Here is an 18,581-nt window from a genome sequence, read left to right on the forward strand (position 1 = left end):
CCATCCAGCCTCCAGATGTCGCTGACTTAACAAGAGGTTCCTGATTTTGCCCACGGCGCAGCAGGGTGCATCCTGTAATGAAGGTTCGCTCAGGCATCCTCCAAGCGGCCCGCTGTGGTTCTCTGCTCGTGGGAACAGATGATGCTTTGGCTCCTGCTTTCCTCCTGTGGTCTTCCAGGTCCCCAACAACGGTAACATCTGAGACTTGCTGAATCGAGTTTATTGAGTCGATTTCCCTCCCCTGGGTGATGACTTTTAATTAACGACAAATTTCCTACAGACCAGCCAAAGGAGGAGGCACATTAACAGGAACTGCGTCCAGGAGAGCTTTTATTTGTACGGAACAGTTTTAAAAATACAGAATAAAATAGCTTTATCTCTACTATTATTCACAACATCTGGTCCAAATATTACATATTTTTAAAATACTTAAACGTTTAATGAAGCCATGTTAGAAAAACAATATGAAAATTCTTTTTTAAAAACTCCATAAAAGAATTACACATCTCAAAAAACAACCCCACCCCCAGATACCCTCGGTATGCAAAATAAAAATAAAAAACAAACAAAACCCCAGAAAGGTATATAGCCAAAGTCAGTCACAAAAACGCAAGGAAAATATAGGCATCCCCACTGCTTTAAGAACAGTCAGAAATTTATTAATGTGTCAAACAGAGGTTGTTACCAACGAACAAAAAAGGGTATTAACTTGAACTGTCAGTGAGACGGCGACACTGGTGAGGGTGCCCTAAGTGCCGGGAAACAAGCGCAGTGAGTCTAAGGACGCCGGGTGTTCCTTCTGCGGAGGATGACCAGGCACAGTCAAGAACAACCTAGAAGGGCAGGAATGTGTGTGAGGCTGCTGAAAAGGGGTGCCCAGCGCTAACGTGCTTTCCGCATCCACAGGGAGAAGCCGAATGTCTGTGACAACGGGCGGTCTTCTCAAGCTATTCAGGAGGTGACTGCAGGTGAAGTGGCGGGTGGGAAACGTCCTGTTGTCTGTGTCCAAATCATAAGGGGACAGAGCACAACACGTATGGCATGTGGAAACCCGGGGCCCTTCTCTGAGGCCCAGGGGGGCTCCCCTGAGAAGGGGCGCCCCCCAGAAGCCCCAGGCCCGCGTGCAGTGAGTGCACAGCCACGGTGCCCGGGGGGTGTGGCTGCGTGTGCACGTCCCAAGCACAGCGCCCACGCAACGTTGCCGCTCATTGCCAGGCAGGTTCTGGAATGAGGCTTCTGCCACAGCTCCTTATTCACCTTCTACCTGGCCTGGCCACTCTCGTGGCATCAGTATTCTGGATGATTATAGTTGCCAACTCGTAAGTCTAAGTTGCCAGTACCAATCCTTCAGCAGGGCCGTGAATGAAAGAATTACTTTAGCTCATGGTGATAAAATATACGCATGGTTAAATAAAGTATACACACATACTAGAGATTCATCAATGGAGAAATTCTATTATCACATGACATTGTCATGAAAATTATATCATTCCCTCCCTGGAGAACTGACTATTATCCTGGGTAGAAATGTTACTTTACTATATGGAAATACTGCAGTATTCATGCATAAACCAAGTCGTCATCATGAAAGTCAGTATTCTACAGTATAAAGCAAATCCGGTGTGTGAATTTGTTACCATGAAAACGGGAAACCACCAGGACCCACGATGCCTCATTCCAACTGGCCTGGTTAAGCCACTTCTCTTACCTCCATCAATCACGAGAAACTACGACATCTGAAACCCTCTTAAGAAAGAGTCTGTATGAAAGAATCTAAGTTTAATTCCCTAATGAGACAAAGACTGGAGCCATTCCCCATTACTCTATGAACCACGTTAGATAGTTTTTATTAAAACCAGTGGTGGGCTCTCCCTTGCCACCCACCTCGATGGGACAGTATCTACTGTCCTTCTAAATAAATACTTTCTACTTCTTACATTGAGATGGCCAGGGTCAATGTAAAGACGGTGGGTAGGTGTAGTCACTATGGAAACTGGAGGCTGAATGCCCTGTCCAAGAACACTTACATCCAAAACATTTAAAAACGTTCTATTGGCCAAAGTGTGGTGGATATGCGGCCCCAGAAATGCAGGCCAATAATGTAAATGCACATGACCCTTTCGTCCCTCAAAACCTCCCTTTCAGTGTGTGCTTGAACCTAAGGAGCAGACGAATACATTTCTCTTTTAATTACAGACTCATTCTGTAGCGTATTTGCCGGCAGGAGGACCACTTTCGATCATGGTTGTGTGTGCTGCACATGCAGGATCTGTTCATTATCAGGAGACTCCACTCACTCAAGTGAAAGTGAGTGCAGAAAGCACCAGACTCAATGGGACCTTTAGTTGGGCTGCCCTCTTTCCTCCCCACCTCCTGTCCCCTTCCCCCTGCCTTAGAGAATCTAAAGTTGGCCCCAACGAAACAAAAAGAGCAAAATCCATCATCTCTAACATTCAGTATGGATACAGGGCTTCCCTCCACATTTAAATGCTTGCAGAAGACATCCCCCAGACCAGCAGATTTGGAAGCTCCCAATAAAACCCGGCCCAAGGAGGGGTTTCAGAAGGGAGTGGGTTTCTGGATGTTTGAAGCACATATCCTAAGTGTCACTCACTAGGAGGGAAGATGCCCCATCAGGTTACGCTGAAAGTTAAATTACCCAATGGTTCAGATGCTTTTATTTGATATTTGGTCCTTCTGCTCACCTAGAGAACTAGAATACTGCAAATCTCTGGCCTGTTTAACAGTTTCCCCACTATTTAGAGCAGAGAAATTAGAGATGCTGAGCAAAAACACAAACAGAAGGAAACTGAGAGCAACTCAGTGCAGGATGGCTGTCGGCACTGAGTGTTAGTTAACCAAGTTAAAGAGATGAAAACCATTGACCAGTGTGCTTCTACAGTTAACTATGCACCAGATACACTTTTAAAAAACATACAAAATTAAATGTAATTTAGAATCTCATTTTTTTGTTTTTTTTGTTTTTTTTTACTTAATCTGCAATAAGATCTTGGCAAAACGGTACAGTGGCTCTGAACTATTCTTGCCAGAATACGCCTTGAAGCCCCAAACTTCCCAGGAATCGAGGAGGCTATAGTGGTACAACAATGCTGCCAAAGACATCAGAACGAGGTGGAGGAGAGCCAGCTATGGGGGCAGGAAACAGGCCCTGTGGACACAGAGCTGCTGAGAACCATGCCCTGCTGTCAGAGTCAAGAACACCCATTGGCTATCTAAGGCTCAACCAGGTTAACAAACGACCTAGGAAGCACAACCTCACGCAGCGAGGTTGCTACCTTGTGTTTCAGGGTTTCCTTTGGCTGAAAATTTTCAAACCAAATTCCACAGAAGTAACTTTTCCAGAAAAGATTTAGTGTTATTAATGAGAAATCAACAGAAGGGGCCCTGCCTACTGCTTTTCTTACCATCTTCTGCAATAACTTAAAACAAGAAAGGCAGCATTTAGCCAGTCTGATTCCCCCCCCCCCCCCCCCCCCCCGCAAAATCAAAATCCAGTGGACATTCCACATGGTAACTCACAGAAAGTCTCCTTAAGCCTTAACTGCCAGAAATGACTTGCAACAGAACTACAGGGATGAATTTACCAGGATGTCCAACCATTCAATATGGCAGCTCTGTTGATTACCTGCCTCAGCTTCCCTTCTTCACAAAACAAATTCACGTGTAACTTAACCCACGGTTTCTGGGCTCTGGTCCAGTAGTCAGTTTTGATAAATAGATTAGGCATTACAGTATTTACACTTTCATGGTATCAAGCAATACAAAACACAACCACAATAATGGTTACTGGCCTTCAAAAGCCTTGACGACAAGCTTCCCTGATGGTATCCACAGCTTTATAAATGCTGGTTCTTTTCTTAATGGGAAGTGAGGGGTGGGGGACAAGTAACAGGGATGCAAGGAAAGAGGGTCACATGGAAAAACACTGATTTCAAAAACCTGTTATAGTCAATAACATTAAATAGGAATAAAATCTGGTAATTTATAGATACGCGCAACAAGAACTGACATCCACATGACGGCAGAGTCAAGACTCCCATAAACATCTGCTTAGTGCCCCTGTGTGGCACTCTATACCCATCACACCAGCCTGGAGTGATAAAATGTCAGATAGAGTGTCTCAATTATAGTGAAAAAGAGGCCAGTATGAAATGTGCTGGCCCATCCCGGGCGAGGGTGGCACCAAGAAAGAGCAGTTGAGAATCAGATATTGACTTCAAGGTCCTTTCCTTTCCCCTCCAATCCCCCAAACAGATTTCAATTCTAATTAACGCCTGTACAGACCTTACCCACACACAGATATGGGTATAAGGTAACCATGTTGACTGTTTTCAATCAGGTCAATAGTTTCCTGCTACAGGAGCATCAGGGGACACAGAATCACATTTGACCAGTCAGATGTGACAGTGCGAGGATACTGGTGCCCCTTGAGCAGAGGGGGTCTATGCGGGTGCAGGCTGAGGTCAAATAAAATAGAAGCGGGTCCAGGTGCTTCTGGAACAGAAAGCCCCTGCACCCCAGAGGCAGCTTGTAGGAAAGCTAGCCCAGGGTGGTAGAAGGAGACCGAAACCAAGGAACCGCTGTGGATTTAAACACCCACTCCCACAGGAGGACAGGAACTTCAAGTTCAATGGACGCTCTCAAAGGCAAGGGGTAGGGCTTAAATAAGGAGACAGGTGAGACACAATATTAGACACGATCACCACCCACAACAAAAACAGCTATTTGTAATCGTCTTAGCTCTGGGTGCAGAATGTAAATGCAGATATACAAACATACAGGTTACTGCTTGTTACTCAGCAAGGAACTACAGATTCATGCCTCACTGCGGCCGGGCCACAGGGTGAGCTACAGCTATACCGTGGCCTGCGAGTCCTCATCTGAACTCCGGCTGGTGGCATTCTTCCTGAGGCCTTTCCACGTGTAGCCCGCAAAGGTTGGGCTGATGGGTAAGTAGCCGAAGCATCTGTATTTTTTAATAATGTTCATGCCGAACGGCAGATCGTAGGATTCCATGCCATCGAGCGACTTGCTCCCTTTGCCCACGCCCTTCTTCCACTTCCGGATTCCTCTTTCCTCCGGAGTACCTGTGGAACACCCCCCCACACACAAAACAATACAATGGAATGTTTAGTTTGACAGTTCCACCAAGAGTTGAGATTCTCCGACATGCTGTCCCATACATGGAACCTGCCAGGATGACAGCAAAGATCCCTTGAGGAGCAGTTGATGGCACTCAGCCATCCAGGTACCTAAACCAGAAACCTAAGAACCACTAGCCCATCCTTGTTCCTTTTGCTCCACAAACATCCCGATGTCTTTGCCTCCTCACTGCCCTCCCACGTGGCCCATATTCTCGATTCCCATTGTTGAGGTCAGTCCCACACCACGTTATTGCTTTCTTGGGTCATTTTAACAATCTCCCAACTGGTTGTCTGGTCTTCCATCTCACCATCTCTTTCTCCAAATCTGTTCTCAAAAACCAACACAAGAACTTCTAAAATGCAAAATATGATCTTGCAGAATAGGACCCGGTCTTTATTATATCACATATAATGTCTTCATAAACTGGTCAGGGCAAACCACCCCCCATCCACACATGCCAAGGTTTATCCTGCTTTGCTCCATCTGTGTGGGGTGGGGGAGGGGGAGGGAGGGAGAGGCACTTTTGCCACGTACTCCCCACTTGTCATGGATGAACATGTGAGGATGAACTTCCACGTTGTAGCCTGACAAATGAGTCAGGGAGAAAGATCTGGGCCCACAGGGCTCAGAAGCTCCTGAGCCCTTGACTTTTTCCTGTAAATCTTTCTGGTGCAGAGAGGCACAATGGCACCTGCCCTTGGCTACATGTGATACCTAACAACATACTATCTCTGCCCAAACCCAGATGAGGAGCTTAAGTATATGGTGCAGGATGAGGAACACCGTTGTTTTCTTACATTTAAGCAAGGCCCTCCCGTCCATGTTGCTGTAACAAAGTGAACTTTAATTTCCACCTGTCAGACTCCTGTGCCTCTCGCTCAATTAGTTCTGAGAGAGTTAGTGACTGACCCCCATCAATCTAACACCTTCCACCTATTCATGCATGTGATTCCTTTTGCCTCATTTGCAGCAACCTCTTGATTGAGGCTTTTTGGAGGTGTGCTGTTTTTAGGGGAGAAATCTCAACAAAACCTTCAAGTTCAAGAATAAGCCTCACCCTTCCTTGATGGAAGGTACATCAATCAGTGTGTCCGTGGTGGCACTTTCCAATGGTACCAGCAGCCTCCTCTAGGAAGCTGGGAAGGCTGTGAGGCAGGGCCCACATAGCATCACCCAGCTCGGCACAGAATGCACCCAGCTGAGAAACAAGGGCTACGGGTGTGGGGGAGACAGCTGCCTCCATCCACCTCTCAGTCACTGGTCCTGGAAAGATCCTGTGCCTACCATACTGTCTTTTGGTCCTAGGTAGCTGGGAGCCTGCCTCAGAAAGGAGGAGGAGACACACTGAAGGCTGTTAACAGCCGGCTCAGAAGAGTGTGTGAACAAGATGACAAAAGCCACCGTGGGCACTGAGCGAGGCTGTGCAAGGAGGGCTGGTGGCTTGGACAGTGCCCCAGACATCCCACCACCCTGCACCATGGGCAAGAAGCTTACCTGCTTTCTCTCAACTCAGCAAGGAAAAAAACCCACTAGGTTTATCAGCAAAAAAACTGATTCATAAAAGGAGGCTGGAGGCATCATCTTAACTGCTTTAGAAAAGACAGTTTGAACCAGTGAGGGCTCTGAACTGATTCACTCTTCCTGCTTCCGTATTTACTTCGCAAAACAAGTAATTCACATACGCAATAAGCACGTTTGGTGTATACCACATACCTGGGATGGTGTTATCCAAAATAAAGGCCACGCAGCCTCCTACAAACATAGCAGTTGTGAGAAGAACGTTCAACACCTGATCGATCCCCGTTATGCCTGGAGACAGAACACAGTGGGAGGGTCACTGCCACAGCCAGGACAGCTAGAAGGAGCACTGGGGTGGGGACTAATCACCAGCCAATGTGATGCATGAAGGTGAAAATTTCTGTTGTATATGAGCAGATAAATTTTTTGCTAGTAACATTTTCAACTATTATAAGTAATTTCCATAATAATCAAAAGGTTATCTCCATGAGGAGAATTCCCAACGATGGACCATAGAAGATAAATCTAAGAATGAAGCTTACCCGATAATGAACTAGGAAGCCACTGGGGCGTGGTGTTTGCAGATTGAGAAAAAAATTAATATAAAAGATAGCCGTTGCAAGGCTGAAAAAACTACAAACAGAACAAGACAACAAGAATATCTGTGGTGTTCACAACCAGATAAAGGGTTTCAGAATCCTGGATCACTGATGTGTGCTTTAGCTTTTAATTAGGAGCAACTGAATTTATATAAGTGAACTCCTATAAATGTGATATATTAAAATGTGAAAAGCAGCAAGAATCTCCTCATTATCAGAAGCTCACACACTTCCTAGATTTAAAGTATAAAAATCCTCAACAGAAAATAACAAGCGTTGGCAAGAGTGTGGAGAAACAGAAACCCCTGAGCTCAGGTGGTGGGAATCAGTTTGGCAGCTCCTCCCAGAGTGAAAAATCTAGAACTTCCCTATGACAAGGCAATTCTACCCCAAAGAAACAGAGAGCAGGTACTCAAATCCAGCTGATCCTCATGATTAGCAGATTCTGTATCTGAATTTACCTAAACACTAAAAACTTATCTGCAAACCCAAAATGAATCCTCCTGGCCTTCGCAGTCATTCACAAAGCAGCAGAAACTTTAAGTTGCCAACAACATGCATGTTCCTGGCTGAGGTCAATCAAGGTAACGCTCTGCCTTCTTGTTTCACCTCTGTTCTTCTCAAGTGTGCGTGTGGCGGTCTGTTTAATACCGTCTCTTCCCCATTTTTGTGTCTTTGGTCGGTGATTTAGTTGTTTAAAATGGCCCCCAAGTGTCGTGCAGAAGCGCGGTCTACTGTTCCTAAGGGCAAGAAAGCCGTGCTGAGCCTCAGGGAGAAAACGCATGTGTTGGGTGAGTTACACTGCTCTTGGCTGTTGCTCCCCTAGAAGGGACGGTTCAGAATTTGCTAATTCCGTGTTCACAGTGACCTTACAGAGCAGAACTACCATGGGTGAGGACTGACTGTACTTGTATGCCAATGTTCACAACAGCACTATTCACAACTGTCAAAGGGTAGCAACAACCCAAATGTCCACTGTTGGACAAATGGATAAACAGATTATGGTGTGTGTGTGTGTGTGCTGGTATGTGTGCGTGCACGCACACACACACACACAATGGAATACTATTAGCCATGAAAAAGAATAAAATAGTTATATACAAATCTCAAAAACATGCTAAGTGAAAGAAGCCAGAGATCACATATGATTTCATTTATGTGAAATATCCAGAACAGGTAAATCCACAGAAACAGAAAGCAAATTGGTGGTTGCCAGGGGCTGGGAGAAGGGGGATAAAAGGAATTAACTGCTTAATGGATACGGAATTTTATTTTGGGGTGAGGAGACAGTTTTGGAAACTAAATAGAGGTGGTGGTTATACAACATTGTAAATGTACTAAAACAGCACTGAACTGTTCACTTTAAAATAGTTCATTTTAAGGGTGCCTGGGTGGCTCGGTCGGCTGAGTGTCCGACTTCGACTTAGGTCATGATCTCACAGCTCATGAGTTCGAGCCGCACATTGGACTCTGTGCTGACAGCTCAGAGCCTGGAGGCTACTTCGGCTTCTGTGTCTCCCTCTCTCTCTCTGCCCCTCCCCTGCTCAGGCTCTGTCTCTCTCTGTCTCAAAAATAAATTAAAAAAAAAACACACACATTAAAAAAAAAAACTTAAAATAGTTGGGGCACCTGGGTGGCTCAGTCAGTTAAGCGTCCGACTTCAGCTCAGGTCATGATCTCGCGGTCCGTGAGTTCGAGCCCCACGTCAGGCTCTGTGCTGACCGCTCAGAGCCTGGAGCCTGTTTTGGACTCTGTGTCTCCCTCTCTCTCTGACCCTCCCCCATTCATGCTCTGCCTCTGTCTCCAAAAAAAAAAACCTAAAATAGTTAATTTTACATTATAGAATTTTACCCCCAAAATATGTATATTTATATAAACATATATTTAATATAAAATGCTTAATATAAATATAATAAATTATAAATTATATTTATAAATAAGTATAAATATAAAACATTATATATAAAATACGTATATAGTATATATGCTATATGTGTATGTATGTGTGTGTGTGTGTGTATATATATATATATATATATATATACACACACACATATATAATGTATATATAAAATGGTCCCCAATTCCGCATAAAATGTCAGCAGCCATTGCTACTTAAGATGGTTCCCCTTTGTTCATTCTTCATGACATCAGGGTATTAAAAAGGTGTTAAAAGGGTTAATCTTGAATTCAAAGTAGTTACAATCTCAGGAGAAAGACATGTACTTGAAAGTCTATGAAGCTGGGTTTTGAATTCTACGTTTTCAGAAAGCATTAGTCTGAAAAATCAAAAGGTTTTACACACAGGCATTCTCCCAAAAGACAGGGTCCCTGTAAATAAAGAGCCCTTAACGTGCACACGCCAGCTCATGCCGGAAGCACGAAGGGTTTCCAGATAAGCTGTGGCAAAACAAGACTCAAATGAGATAGACACATGGACCAATGTTCACGGAGACAATTCCTGAAGTTCCAAAGTCTTCTCTGAGCTGGTGGCTGTGGCCAGTTTTCCTTACCTGTGACGAGAGGGTTCTGCCTGAGGTAACTTGGAAGGACAAGCCCAAAGAAGATTGAAAATCCCAGGACAAAGAGGTTCCGGGAAGAATTTAAGTCGATGAACTGCAGGTTGGAGAGCCCAACAGCTGTGATCATTCCTGGAGAGAAAAACATCAGCTGGCGGGCAGCACTAAGCTCAGTACAGATGGGCGATGGAGGGGACACAGACTCCCCACCCTGCCCCTCCTCTGTCCCGCCAGAAACAAGTTGGGAGACAGAACAGTGACAGGACAGGGTCAGAATGTGACCACCTGGGTCTCTGAACCAAATGACTCCTGGCCTAAGCACCATGTGGGCTTACACAGGGACACAAACATCACATTCGCTTTCTTTAGACCAAGCAGAAAACTAAGGACATTGGTTGCCCTTTAAAACCTCTATGCAGACATCCTGATTAAACTGGAAAACCCACCCGAAGATCTGGGCCCTGATCACAACCGAATGGCACAGAGTTCATGTCAGTTGTAAATGCCATTCAGAGAAGATATCTGAGTTAAAGCAATTAGATACACCAATTAAAGATTAAGGTCATCTTATTTTTCCTAGCATAAGTACTCTACACTTGGTTCTACCTTTAACATAAATTCAACTCAGAGACTGATGTTTTTATGTTTTGAAGGAGTATTCCCTGTGTACTTTTAAATGGAAACGTATTAATTATTACCTCCCATCTTACTAAAGGGATTCCTGAGCAAATGTGAAAGGGAGGAGAGGAGACAGGCTCTCAAGGAAATGGGATTTTACCGAAGAGAGTACAGAAGAGGGCGCCAAGCACCGGATCCGGGAGGGAGGCGAAGAGGGCGCTGAACTTCCCGATCATGCCAAGAGCCAGCATGAGGGCCGCACCGTACTGAATCACCCGCCGACTGCCGACCTGAGGAACACACCAGAAGGCATTCACCGCCAGTTCTGCACAAATTTCCACGCAGGACCCTCGGGGGCAAATGTGACAGAAGCCCCAAACAAACTACAAAACTTTCGGTTAAGAGAGATGTCTCATTTTACAAGGAGGATGGCTCTCAGGACACAATTCCTCCCTCTAAAGACACCCAGAGTAAAGAGATTACCACCAACTCCCCTCTTCCTCTTCCTCCTTCCCTCCCCTCCCCTGGAAGAAGGTGGCACCAGGGCCCAGCCTTTGCTCCCTGTTCCCTGGGTGATGTCACTTCAGGGTAGACCTGCTCCTGCTCTCAGGTCTGGGCTTTTAAATACCATTACAGTCAAGGGCCAGGGTGACCTTCTAACGTCAAATGCAAAAACTAGGCTTATTCCTGCTTTTCTCTTCCAGGTTCTTGGAATTACCCTTTATCAAGTTACCCCACCCAAAAGCAATTCACTTGTCTCCATCTTCCCCACACCTTGAATCAGACAAGAGTCCCAACTATTTCTGGAACCTCCTCCCCTCCTCCTCTCCTTCCCCGTGAGAGGTGACACGGCCTAGAGGCCAAGGAGTGTGGATTCTCAGCCCCTCGCCTGGTCTGTACCCCACTCCACTCCAACCGGGGGGGCAAGCCACTTGGCTTCTTTGGGTGGCAGGATCCTCGTTTTAGAATGACACACCACGAGCTTTTGTTTTAAGGGTTAAATGAGACAAGGTGTAAAACAGTTTGAACAGTGCCTGACCAGCATGAGGCTGCAGGACAGCCTCCCACTTGGGCTTGTGGCCTCAGCCTTTCCTCTACCTATCTGTCCTGTCCGCTGTGCAGAATGACCTTTCTCACACAGTGATTCGCGAGGTCAGTGCCTCCCCCCTTTAATCTTCTGGTGTTTGGGAAATAAAACCCCTTTCTCAGGCATCCCCAGGCCTGTCTACCTGGACACTCTTTCCCACATCCCCCTTCTGGCCGGTTCTAGACACATCCTTCAAAACACTACCAAATGCCACCTCCTCTTAAAAGCCTTCCTTGATGCCAAAGGTCTGCCCCCCGACACTGGGTCTTTGCAGAACCATAATATTTCCCACATGGTCTCCTCTCTGTTCAACCTGATCTCTGCCTTCTAGAAACTTCTGCCTGGGCAGAAGTGGGATGTGGAGCCAGCACCAGGCTCCAGAATCCTGCCCTGTGTGCTGCCTTTCCCAGGAAAATACCTTGAGGATATAAATTGATAAAAGAGGTTCCAGAAGGATGACTTACAGTGAGGAGATGGCTGCTAAACTAAAATGAAATGGAATTTCAGATTTAGTCCCTCAGGTGCACCAGCCACTATTTCAAGTGCTCAACGGGAACGTGCGGCTGGCAGATCCCACACAGAATGGCACAGGTGTGCACAGAACGTCCCACACCGCACAATGCTCTGCTGGGTGGTGCTGGTCTGGAGCTTCCAACAGAGCCCAAAAGTCAAGTGGTTAAGAATCAGAGTAGAATCTTACTGAGCCAACGAAGGGATGGCTGGCTGTCCGGCTATAAGCAGGCACAGCGGACCCTGGAGCCCAGGCTCTGCCGTCAGAATCTACCGCTCCCCCCACATGTCATCAGGGCAGGGAGGCAGTGAAAAAGGGTACGCCAACTGGAGAATCAAGCAAAAATGACTTCTGTTTGGCTGCATTACATGATAGGGGAGCCTGCTGTTTTTCAGCAAACGTTTTTAGGAATCTACTATGTGACCAGCACTTGTTAGACTGGCGGGGGGGGGGGGGGATACAAAGACGAGCAAGCCACAAACTTATGATCAAATAATTGTACGGCTGCAATGGTTATGCTGTGTGGGCACCCGGCAGGGAGGAAGAGCTCTGAAGAGCTGGGGAGGGATGAGTAAGAGTTCCCTGGAGGAAGAGCATCCAGGTACAGGGAGCCACCTGTGCAGAGGGGATCAGATGTACAAGGGGTAGGGCAAGGCCGGCCTTGCTTGAAACAATAAATCCTATATGAAGACCGTACATGGAAGGCTGATCTGCCTTAGATACTCAAAAACAAGCAAACAAACAAACGGGCAGCAGCTAAGCCATTCTCCTGTTCAATGACTATTAACTGATGCCTATTACACACTTCTGGTTGAAACACCAGAAACACAGCCCTAATCCCTGTCCTCCCAGTGCGGTGTACATGGAGCCTTTTGCCTCTCCTTCCCTGCTGCTGGCTCCCTGGAATCTCTTCCCTGCCTCAGTTCTGACTTCTTTCTTGAACTCTGTGCCTCTAGGGCCATCAAAATATTGACACTGCATTTCTGGCTTTCCAGTCTTCGACAGTGTGGAATGCAGCACAGGAGAAATGACCTTCCTCTGGACACCTCCAAAGAGACTGCACTGTCAGGAGAGGTGGTATTTATTCTGTCCCTAGAAACAAACTTAGGGCTAAATATCAAGGACGCTAGCTGGTGCTTACTGTGCGTCTACACTGTGCCAGACTGCGCTAAGTGCATTACATCAATTTATTAATTGCAACGCCTGGCTTTGTAGACAAGGGCATGGAGACTCAGGGAGGTGATGTAACCTGTCCACGGTCACACTGAGAGAAAGTGATGGGACCAGGGCTGGAATCCAAAACAGTCACCTCCCCACCCCGATACGCCATCTCTCTTTGTGGGACAGACACTGGAACACACTGAGCAGAGAAGTACGTGGAATCCAACCCGAGGGCTTCTGAACACAACAGGGTAGCTGGCATCCTCAACTCCTAATCAAATAGGTTAGAACTGCCATGTACAGGGACCGTCATAACTGGATAAAGGATAACAAATGTCAGAGCTGCCAGGAAATGGGAGACAGATCCTTTGGAAGAACAAGAGTTCACCCTCTTTCTGTAGGCCATGGTAGTCTCACACCATGGCCCACACCACTGCTGTCCCTTAGAACTTTCCACAAGGATGGAAATGTCCTGTATTGGTGCTGCCCACTGACAGCCACTAGACACACGTGACTGCTGAGCCCCTGAAATGTGGCTAGTGCAACTGAGGAACTGAATTTCTTATTTCAACTAACTTAAAAGAGCCACATGGAGCTACTATTAAACTGGACAGCACAGATCTTGATCTAGAATTGTAGGATTTCAGAGCTGAGAGTTCTCAGAAAAGGGACTTGTCCCAAGTCCTTCAGCTGGATGAGAACACAGCCTCCAGCTGGTGCCTTTCTTCTGGAACAGGGACCTTCCATCAGCTGTATGGCTGGGGCCAAAAAGAAATATCTGCTCCAAGTCCCATTTCCCACCCCAATGCAGCTGTGCAGACAGCTCAATTATCCCTCTAGTGAAGTCAGCAATGAAAACCAATTCCAGGCCCCTGAATGGATGCCGCCCTTGCCCGGGGATACTAATCCAACGGGATTCAGAAAGATCAATTAGCTCATTAAAAAGTGCTGGCAGGTTGCCTTTTCAGAATAAGCTCGCACCATTCAAACTGTAATAAAGAAATTACTCCCCCAACCACCTCAGTCGCATTTCAGAAGGGAGCCTCAATGAGCACCACCACCTACTCCCTACAGTGACCCGGGTTAAGTTTTGTGAGGCTCGTTCTAAAGGGGTGCAGAAAGGGAGCTGGCTTGTTAAACCGCTTTGCCCTAGGAGTCCCTCCATCTGTAACAATTTTACTACTATGATATTTCAGATTAGTTACAGGTCTACTGGGGCCACCGCAGCAAACTGGTTAAAGGGCCCTTAGCTCTGTGTGGTCGGCACCTGCTTCTACCATGGGCAGTGACAGGACCCAGCACAGCCTGTGAGGAGTAGCAGGCAGGGCTGTGTGCAGCCCCGAGCCCGAGCTCTGTGATGGTCCCGCCCACTTACAGGAAAATGAACAGGTCAGGTGTGCACTGTGTGCTCCCACTCACCTGGATTTGTAGTCAAGATTAACCAAACTTAGTGTCTGGTTTCTTTTTATCTGGTTATAGAATCCTCCAGGGGGCGGGGGATGGGTTTCTAATTTTACAGAGGTCAGATAGCTCTAGAAGGCTGCAGCTCATCCCTAAATTCTCAGGATAGAGGGCTCAGGTGAGGGGGACCTGTGGCTCACACAGGCCATCCCAGACGGTGAGCAGGTCCTAACTGTCTCTAGCTGCCCAGAGTACAGCAGCCAGGGTGCAGGCCCGTTCCAGCCTGGCAGACGACACACTCTGGCCCAGGGCAGCTGGGATGCAGAACTTAGCAATAAATTTGGAAGGCCTAGGAGCAGGCTCCTTACAGAAGCCGGATTGTGGGGTGGGGCAGCCCCTGGTCACGTGTCTATTTGGAGGGGTGAGTCGGACTCCGGACCCAGGCCCTGCTCAGCCTGGAGACTTGCTGTAGCTTGTCAAATCCACTAACTCCGCATCAGATTTCATCTGAAAGAGAAGGACTCTGGTGCTGTGGTTTGAAAATCACATTAATTCTTTACTGTAAGGCTGATTTTTTTCCTCTAAGGACTGGCATCATCTCACATTTAGAACTAGTGCTGTCTCCTATTTCCACCTCCTCCCCTGACCCCAAAGTCCACTCTCTTCGTAACAGGGCAAGTGAGCCTTAAAAAATACCCTGACAGAGCCAAGCCCAGGGCACCCCCTTCTCCTGTCTCTGGCAGCTTACGGGGTTTGTGTGACTTTGTCCTGTTACCTGGAGGGCGTCAACTGCTCTCACCACCCTGTACTCTGCTCCTGCCCCACTGGCCTCCTTGCTGATCACGATAGGGCTTCACCCTGGCCGCGTCCCTGGCCTGAAGGTCCATCTCCATCACTCCCTCCACTGCCCTGTTCAGGTGCTTGCTCAGGGTCATCTCAGGTGAGGCTGAGCCTGACTTACTCCCCTTCACTGCCGATACCTCCATCCTGCCTCAGGTTTTTCTCATACTAACTATGCTTACTGTTTATTGTTGATCTTCCCCTCTCTAGAATGTAAACTCTGACAACGGGATTTTTTTTTCATTCACTGACGCATTCCAAGTGTCTAGAACAATAGCCTGGCACAGGGTTGGGACTTAGTATTTGTAGAATGCATGAGGGAATGGTAACACTGAGTGCCTGGCTACCGGGGCAGCCAAGGGAGGGAGACCTCCATCAGCATTTCAGAAACCTATCAATGAGAAAAAGATTGGGGAGCAGGGTGGGAAGATGATCTCAGAATCAGAAGCCTTCCTTTTGGAATTCACAGTGGTTAGACCAAATGATGAAATGGATCAACACCAGAGGCCCAACCATTTAATTAGAAAAATATCTGTACCTTAGTAATTCCCAAAACTCCAATGTTGGGACTGGACGAAGTAGAGCCATTCCCAGTACCAAATATGCCATCGAGAACACAGGAGAGACCCTCCACGAAAATCCCCCTAAAACGTAAAGGAATGGGGGAAAGAGAAACATTCATTCAATGCGGGAAACACTCTGGAATACTCTCCAAGTGGCTATAATCCAAAGGCGGTGTGCACAGGTGGGGAGCCTCCGCACTCCTGGGAAGGGTCAGAAGGGCAGAGTCTCAGGCCCGCCTCCCAGACCTGCTCAAGTAGAACCTGCATTTTCACAGGACCCCCCATGCTCACTCAACTGTGAGAAGCACTTCTGTGAGCCACACATTAGACACAGGTGTTTAAAAATCATTCCAAATGAAAGGCTTTTAGCCAGAAAACAGCCATTTGTTGGGATCTGAGACAAGTATGGGCTGTCCACTGATTTGATTCCTTTACTATTAATACATAGTTTCATCAGGAAGGAAATGCTCTGTAATTTTGTCACACTGGAACTTTTTAAATAATCAATATATAAGTAGCTCAATCATATGCAACACCCGTGGGAGAAAGCTATAAGAACCAAGACTATGAATGCTAACAGAACCAAAGCAAAACATGCTGACACCAGCCCAATGGATCTCATCACACATAATCCCTTCTGGAAGGGCAACAGTTAGTTGGGCAAGGGGGTCTTCTGTGCTCTTTTCTGCAACCCCTCAGGGTCCAATTCGCTCCTAGCTTCCAGAACGTGAAGACCAGGTATGCTGAGAGGATAAACCCCCCTGCCCATAAGTCTCTAGGTACTGCAGATTTCACCTATTCCTGCTCTTCTGGTCTCTCTAGGAATTGTAATTGTGAACAGATGACACAGTATTTACCCTTAAGAACAGTAAGGAAAACAAGAAATCAAAAAGGACACACAACCCTGACCCCAAATCAAGCAAAGAACAATGGCAGTGTCTCGCCTCTGTTCTGGTGAGTTTAGGGTCTGGCACGGTCTCAGAAAGAGCATCTTACGTGACCATCACTGAGGAAGGAAGGGTGGGGACTGCGCTCCATGCTACAGATGAGGAAAAGGAGAGCAAAATGGGGGAGGGACTTGTCCAAAGACAACCAACCAACAAAGAGCCCTGATGCTCAGCTGCTTCCACGCTGAAAGTCTTGGAAAGTCTTCTCCATGATTAACCAAAGAGCCAAGTAAGGAGGCACGGGGCCCAAGGAAGAACTCAAGTTTCTCAGGAACGTACCTATTTATCGCATGGATGGGAGGTGGCGGGGCACAGGACAGCCTTGCACAGGCGTAATAGTCCCCAATAGACTCGATAATACTGGCAACGACGGCGCTGAGCATGCCGATGACACCAGCCGCGGAGACGGTGGGCAGTCCCCACTGAACTGCGGAAGGAAAACGGAGCAGGCAAAAGTGATCAGGACATCAGAGGACTCTACACGACACACTCAGGTTTTGAGGCTCATGGAAAAAGATGTGTTTATTTTTAAATGTTCTTCATCAATGCACTACATGCCTGGAGACAGTTCCTGAGTTGGATGAAGAGGACCATAACCAGGATTGGTCTGCTCTGCATCTTTATTAAAAGTAAAGCGTTTGGCTACAAGAAAGAAGAGGGAAGTGCTTCTCTTCCTGCTTCAAAGCCACACTCTCTGTCTACTAAATTACACAGCCTGTTGGATAGGAATTCCCGACAGGATAGGAAATTTGTATGAAGAGGATTTTTAACCCTACTGTGCAAAGCAAGTAGGTGATCTTGCCCAGGAGGTGACATTAAATGAAAAAGCAGTGAAAGGTCACCAGTTAAATTTAAATCCCAGCAGTAAAGCATGGCACAAGATGCAGTCAGCCCTCCAATGTAAGATCAGCACTTTTTAAAGTAAACCGTGTTGGGGCGCCTGGGTGGCGCAGCCGGTTAAGCGTCCGACTTCAGCCAGGTCACGATCTCGCGGTCCGTGAGTTCGAGCCCCGCGTCAGGCTCTGGGCTGATGGCTCAGAGCCTGGAGCCTGTTTCCGATTCTGTGTCTCCCTCTCTCTCTGCCCCTCCCCCGTTCATGCTCTGTCTCTCTCTGTCCCAAAAATAAATAAACGTTGAAAAAAAAAATTAAAAAAAAAAATAAAGTAAACCGTGTTATAGAAAATTAAATAGTTTCCTTTAAGAAGGCAAAGATTAAGTCCCCAGGTGACTTTATTTTGAGTATCTGGATTTAGTTAATTCTACATTAGTTTTTTTTTTTATGTTATTTGGATACTGAAAGGCATGGATCTTGGGGCGCCTGGTGGCTCAGTCGATTAAGTGTCTCTTGATTTCAGCTCAGGTCAAGATCTCACGGTTTTGTGAGTATGAGCCCCATGTCTGGCTCTGGGCTGACAGCAGAAAGAAAGGAAAGAAAGGAAAGAAAGGAAAGAAAGGAAGAAAGGAAGAAAGGAAGAAAGGAAGAAAGGAAGAAAGGAAGAAAGGAAGAAAGAAAGAAAGAAAGAAAGAAAGAAAGAAAGAAAGAAAGAAAGAAAGAAAGAAAGAAAACAAACCATGGGTCTTATTTAATAAAAATATCATGAGAAACTTTTACTTTTAAAAAGAAGAGACTTTGATAATGTGCTTTCTTTCT

At 46.6% G+C, this 18,581-nt stretch overlaps 1 protein-coding gene across 8 annotated transcripts in view; it reads right to left on the reverse strand.

The window, feature by feature from the left end:
- Positions 1-313: 313 nt before the first annotated feature.
- Positions 314-18,581, reverse strand: part of SLC23A2 (solute carrier family 23 member 2) — a 133,812-nt gene continuing 115,544 nt past the window's right edge. For all 8 annotated transcript variants that reach the window (XM_027069610.2, XM_027069613.2, XM_027069618.2 and 5 more), the window contains 6 exons: positions 17,210-17,357; positions 15,959-16,064; positions 10,581-10,710; positions 9,797-9,934; positions 6,880-6,975; positions 314-5,108 (listed from right to left, as the gene is read on the reverse strand). In XM_027069610.2, the coding sequence (XP_026925411.1) occupies positions 4,876-5,108; positions 6,880-6,975; positions 9,797-9,934; positions 10,581-10,710; positions 15,959-16,064; positions 17,210-17,357 (851 nt within the window). In that variant the 3' untranslated portion in view covers positions 314-4,875. The remainder of the gene's footprint in view (positions 5,109-6,879; positions 6,976-9,796; positions 9,935-10,580; positions 10,711-15,958; positions 16,065-17,209; positions 17,358-18,581) is intronic.

The sequence above is a fragment of the Acinonyx jubatus genome, chromosome A3 (genome assembly GCF_027475565.1).
Source record: "Acinonyx jubatus isolate Ajub_Pintada_27869175 chromosome A3, VMU_Ajub_asm_v1.0, whole genome shotgun sequence".
Lineage (NCBI taxonomy): Eukaryota > Metazoa > Chordata > Mammalia > Carnivora > Felidae > Acinonyx > Acinonyx jubatus.